This window comes from Pygoscelis adeliae, unplaced genomic scaffold (assembly GCF_000699105.1).
Source record: "Pygoscelis adeliae isolate BGI_AS28 unplaced genomic scaffold, ASM69910v1 Scaffold390, whole genome shotgun sequence".
In the NCBI taxonomy this organism is placed as follows: domain Eukaryota; kingdom Metazoa; phylum Chordata; class Aves; order Sphenisciformes; family Spheniscidae; genus Pygoscelis; species Pygoscelis adeliae.
In genome coordinates this window covers 26,007-31,630 of record NW_008823921.1, presented here as the reverse complement: position 1 = coordinate 31,630, position 5,624 = coordinate 26,007, and the positions used below count along the sequence as shown (strand labels likewise).

General features: G+C 60.8%; 1 protein-coding gene across 1 annotated transcript; it reads left to right on the top strand.

Annotated features, from left to right (window-relative positions):
• Window positions 1-591: 591 nt before the first annotated feature.
• Window positions 592-4,557, top strand: LOC103913399 (uncharacterized oxidoreductase C663.06c-like). The gene is made up of 6 exons (XM_009319893.1): window positions 592-627; window positions 1,485-1,536; window positions 2,407-2,597; window positions 2,957-3,115; window positions 3,409-3,519; window positions 4,248-4,557. The coding sequence occupies exons 1-6, from the start codon at window positions 592-594 to the stop codon at window positions 4,359-4,361; spliced, it is 663 nt and encodes a 220-aa protein (XP_009318168.1). The 3' UTR covers window positions 4,362-4,557.
• Window positions 4,558-5,624: the final 1,067 nt, after the last annotated feature.

Below are 5,624 nucleotides of genomic sequence, written 5' to 3'. Positions count from 1 at the left end.
GTTGGGTCCGAGCAAAAGGGTGGGACGCGGTGGCGGCGGCCGGGCCGAGCCGGTGCGAATTGCGGTGACGCCGCCCTGGCCGGTTCTGCGACGCGTTACCCGTCTCCGTCCGCAAAAGCTGGGGGGGGTCGTTACGTGGTGGAGCCTGAAAGCTGCTGTGGGATCCTCCTTCCCCTGCTTCCCACTTCGCTGAAGTGGGAGAGACTCGCACGTGTGGCTTCAGCGGGAAATCAGAGGAGCAAAGCGTCACCGTGCTTCCAGCCTTCCTTAGGCCCGGCTTTGGTTTTCCTCTGCTTACTGCGACCCACTGAAACACCGGCAGGGAGACGGTTGCTCTCTGATAGATCCTGCCGAAGTCCACGACCGCAGGAGACCGTGGACGGGGCGACTTTCCCTCAGGCTGGAGCCACATCGCTCCTCCTGCCCCTTTGTGCCTGGATCAGGTGTTGGGGTGGGTGAGGCGGGACTTAGGCTGGGACGGTGCGAGGCCGTGGAGGCTAGCAGCTGGGCAAAACGGGGGAGGAGAAACGTCTGTCGGCCATCACAAACCAGTTAGATGGATTTTCCATCATTTCCTGTGCCCAGGGGGGAATGTGGGAACATGGGGCCGGGCGGGGAAGCCCGGAGGTAACTGAAGGTGGAGCACAGCCAGCGCCAGCAGCTCTCCCACTCCACGTTGGTAGGACGAGTCCCAGGGGAAGTGTCCCTTCACAAGAAGCCACCAGTTTGCGTTTCCCCTGCAGCATTCTCTGTGGACTTGTTTGTAAGAGGTTTTTAGTTCTAAAAGTAATCGTTTTGGACACACTGAATATGGTGTTTTGGTTTCTGTCTCCTAAAACCTGCTATAGTTGAAGAAAGCTCAGAGCAAAGAGCTGCTAGGAACCGTAAAGTTGAAGGTTTTAGCTTTTATCCCTTTTGGCTTCTGAATCCTCTGAGTTTGGTGAAAATAATCTATAAAAATGTGCAAAAGTGCTTCATTTCACGTGGGTGGGTGAGACGTAGTGTCCAGAGCAGAGTGGATCCTGGGATTGGGCTATTTGGATCCACATGTGGCTTCCCCCAAATGTCAAGTCTGATGTTGGCACTCACAGCCTTTCCTCCTCCGTCTCACTTCCAGCAGCCTCTGGGAGACACTTCTGGCCGTATCCCCGGCCAGTCTGCATCATTTCCCGGGTGAGCTGGTCCTTAAAAGTTTGCTCTCGTCCTTTCCTGTGGCTCTGGCTGGGTTGTGCACGTAGACCCTTTGGGAGAGTGGCCATAGTGTCTTGCAGCTGCAGCTGTGTCGCGCTCTGAGCACATGCACGTTGCTTTGTGGAGCCTAGAAGAAGCCTGAGAACCTAGGCAGGCCCCCAGTCCAGCCACTCACAAGCGCTGAGTAACATCTAGAAGATGTTTCCCTCAGGGTGGACCATCGCTGGTGCCCCAGGATGATGCTTGGCATCGCCTCTGCCTCGCGCCGATTGTTTCCATGTCTCTTTTTGTAGGAGCTGAGAGATCTGGCATCCAAACACCCAAACCTGGTTCTTGTGAAGCTGGGTAGGTGCGCTCTGCCTCTGAGCTGGTAAATTTGTGGCTGCCGGCCACACTTGCCCCATTTCTCCTTCCTTCCCTCCCTGCCTTCAGGCTCTCCGTGGGGATCCAGTTCTTCAGAGCTGCTTCAAGTCCTGCTGCCAAAAGCCCAGCTTCTCCAGACCTGTCTCAGCCCCCGTTACCCGTTCCCCGGTGCCTCCTTGCCCCGTGGCCACAGGACCAGGAGGTTCTTGAGACCCATCCTGGGTGGCCTCCAGCTCCCCCAGCTGAGTGGCTGCCTCCTTGCTCTGCCACACAGCTGAGCTGCCTTGATCCCAAGTCCCAGGCGAGACCAGGAGGGCTCCGGGAGGAAGGCAGCTCCCGTGGAAACGCCGTACAGTCGGCCCAGAGCTTGGGCAGGAGCCGTGGGACCTTGCAGAGCCATCCCGCAACAGGTCCCAGCGCAGCCCCCGTGGGGACCGTCCCCCCCCGAGACTTCCCTGGGTTCTCCAGAGCTTGCTCAGGCATGGCCTTTGTCCACTGCCAGGAGGCTGTGGCTGCTGGTGCCTGACACAGCATGGGAGTCACAGCAGCGCTTTGCCACCGCAGGGCTGTCCCCGGAATGGCTTTGCCTGGGGGGCTGCCCCAGGGCAAGGGTCCTTCAGCTGCTGGTAGTGGGGCACCCTGCGCATGGCGGAGGCGGCAGTTTTGGGATGAGTTGGGGCTTGTGGGTGCCAGGGTGCTCTGAGCTGGTTGCACAGCACCATCTGGTGCCCACAGATGGAAGGCCACCCAGGTCGAGATGCATAGCTGTTCCTCAGGATCTTAACCTCCCGCTTCTCCCAGGCCGCCCGGCTGGATCCCATGGCTCTCAAACCCTGTTCTCTTCCACCGCAGATGTTGCGAATCCCTCGGCTGTTACCGATGCAGCGAAGATCGTGGAGGGGAAGCTGAACGGCACGGGCTTGAACCTGCTGATAAACAACGCCGGCATCTACACCCCGGCGGCGTCGCTGGAGACGGTAGACGCTGAAGAGATGATAATGACATACAAGACCAATGCGGTGGGGCCAATGCTGATGGCCCAGGTATGGATGAAGCTCTGGGGATGGAGCTCACCGTGGAGGGGGAATTTAGCCCAGCTTGAGGGTAGCCCGGGCTGCCTGTGGTCACGATGGAGATCTCGGAGCGCTTTGCCAGGTTTCCCAGGGCTGCGGGAGGGAGGGGGCAGTGCTAAGCCTGTGCTCCGAGCCCAAGCCCTCTGTAGCCCCCCTGCGTTGCGCTGGGCTAACTGGGAGCAGGCAGGGCCACTGCAGCAAAACACCCGGGCTCTCTTGGCTTCCCGCTGTTCCTCCTCATCCTCCCTGCTGTAGGCAGGCTGGGTTGCAGTTGCCATAAACGGGGCGGGCTCGAGGCACAGGCGTCCCACAGGGTTGCTTCTCCCCAGGCGTTCCTGCCCCTGTTGAAGAAGGCTGCCCGGGAGAGCACAGAAAAGGGACTGAGTTGCAGCAAGGCAGCCATCATCAACATCTCCACCATCATGGGGTCCATCGAGAAAACTCCCGAGTCCTACTTCAAGCCTGTCATCTCCTACCGCTGCAGCAAGGTACGGAGACTGGGGACCTGCCTGCGCTCGGTGGGAGTTGGAGCTGCCCCTGGCCAGGCCTGCTCTCAGGGCAGCACCTGAGATTGCGAGATGGAGGGACTTACCCGTGCTGATCGCTGCCTGAGCTCCCTGGGCATCTCCATGCCCAGCTGCTGCCCACCTAGAGGACACACGCGCCATCTCTTGAAAACCTGGCGCTGCTTTTTCTCCCTTGCCACGAGGCAGCGACGGGAGGGGAGCCTGGTGCGTGGAGCTTTCTACTGCCCGTGGCTGATGCTTCCTTCCTCCCCCAGGCTGCCCTCAACATGCTTACCAAGTGCCAGGCTCTGACCTACGGGGAAGCCGGGATCCTCTGCGTGGCACTTCACCCCGGCTGGGTGAAAACCGACATGGGCAGCCAGGAGGTGGGTTTCGGCTGAGCAGGTCAAGGGGGGGGAACCCATGGGTGGAGACCCAAGCCTTGCAAACTTGCAGTGGCATGGGAGGTGCCTCGGGTGGCCGGGGTGGCTCTCGGGAGGAGGGATCCATGTGAGAATGAGTTGCCTCTCAGGCTGCAAGTTGCCTGCATCTGTGCTGGGCCACTGCAGGACACGCGGGTGCTGCCCGGCAAATAGCATCAGCACATATCCATGGTAAGCAGGAGGCCTGTTCAGGGGGGGGAAGGCTTTGGGCAGCCTGGAGATGTGCAGAGAACCTGAATCCAACAGCGCAGGGAGGAGAGGAGCAGCACCATCCCATCCTGTGCCCCCTTCCTCGGAGAGCTGCCGGTCCATGAGGTCTCCACTCATCCTGCAGGATCCCTGTTTTGGGGTGGGGGTGGTTCCTGCAACCCTGGAGCTTTGAGAAGGCAGCTCGTAGCATCCTGCTTGCAGCAGGGATCTTTTACGCGTCCTATTGGTTTAAGCCTGTAGCTGGCTTCCCGGCCCAAGCCACCTCCATCCAAGCCATCAGTAAGCACGCAGATACCCAACCATCCTCCCACGGGATGGACCCATCCCACCTCCCGCGGCTCTCCTCTCGGTCTGGGTGGAAGGAGCCTTGCTGCCGACGTGCATGAGCCGAGCAGGTGCCGGTGGCTGGCCGGGAACGACGGTGGGGTCTCAGCCCTGCTCCTCACTTGTGCCCGTTGCAGGCTGACCTGACGGTGGACGCAAGCGTGCGGGGGCTGCTGTCTGTACTGCCGATCCTCTCTGAGAAACACAGCGGGACCTTGCTCAACTGGGAAGGTAAAGCTATTCCTTGGTGACCGCTCTCTGTCCCTGCGAGGGACCCTGCAGTGCCAGGGGACTCGCCGGGTGCCCTGGAGCACCAGGATGCTCAACCCTCTGTGGTCTGCAAGGGACCTACTTGGGACTCCACCACGGGGCGTGCGGGGCAGCCTGTGATCCCTGCCTTCATATCGCTAATAAATAAAGTCAGTTAGTTACCTGTGCCTTCTCCCAGCTGCAGTGCCCCCACCGAGACTGTCTCCGCCCTGGCCTGGAGCTGGCCCCTGCGAAAAATAACCTGGCATTATAGCAGTCTGCCTGCCTTGCCTTCGGCTGCTCTGAGCAGAAGGAAGGTCCCAGGGGGTATGTAACCAGCCCAAAGCCCTGCTGTCCTCCCTGGCTGCTGAGCGTGCCCAGGTCTGCCTGGTCTCTGCTATGCTTCCGCCCAAAGCACGGTGTCTTTGCTGCAGGCTTCTTGGGGGGACTTTGTGCTGGACACAGTGTCCGTGGGAGCAGCCTCGGGGCTGGAACGGGAGGAACAGTAGCACCACAGTCCAGTTCTGCAATCCCAGGCCAGCCCCTCCCAGTGGAGCCCCAGCTGGGCACGGTTCCCCGGGGTGGGGGAAAGCCGGTCCCGTGGGGGGGAGCACAGCGTGGGAATGGCGCTTCTGCAGGACGGAGAGGCTGAGAACCTCTGGGCTTCTGCGTGGGTCGGGCAGTCCTGGGCTGCATGAATTTGCCCAGGAGGTGGTAACGTCCCCAAAGAAAAGGACTTTGGGGTGGTGCTGGGTTTTCCCGGGAGGGTTCTTCCATTTCTGGAAAGAGCTTCTCTTTGGGGGGACATGGGGAAAAGGAGCCGAGGCTCCTTCAAAACCATGCCTAGTCTCAGGTGGGCAGAGCAACCTGGCTTGCAGGAGAGGCAAACCCACTGCTCCTTCTCTCAGAGGCCACCACCTCCTCTTTCTCATCTGGAGGATCAGCTGAAGCACCTCTGTCCCTCTGGGTCTGGCCTTTTCTGGGGTTGTACCTCTCCCCTGGAGCGGGGGCTTGCCTGGCAGCACCAGCTTTGCTGGCAATCTTGAGGCCACGCACCACTAGGCACAGGAGCCCCCTCATTTCCCAACCAGGAGCACAAATGCTGCAGTCCCCCCACCCAGGCTTCACCCCCCCCCCCCCCCCCGCCCCGAGGCAGACAGAGCATCGGGGCAGTCTGCTGGGCTCGGGCCACGTCTCTGCCCCGCCGAGGCGAGCTGTGCCCCAACAAGCTCCAACAAGCCCTGGCGCCCGCAGCCTGGTGAGTC

Bases quoted from the DNA above. Each gene is read 5' to 3' on its own strand.
- LOC103913399 (XM_009319893.1), top strand. From the start codon at position 592: ATGTGGGAACATGGGGCCGGGCGGGGAAGCCCGGAG. The intron at 1,537-2,406 runs GTAGGTGCGCTC...CTTCCACCGCAG, and splicing joins CCTGGTTCTTGTGAAGCTGG to ATGTTGCGAATCCCTCGGCT. The intron at 2,598-2,956 runs GTATGGATGAAG...GCTTCTCCCCAG, and splicing joins GGCCAATGCTGATGGCCCAG to GCGTTCCTGCCCCTGTTGAA.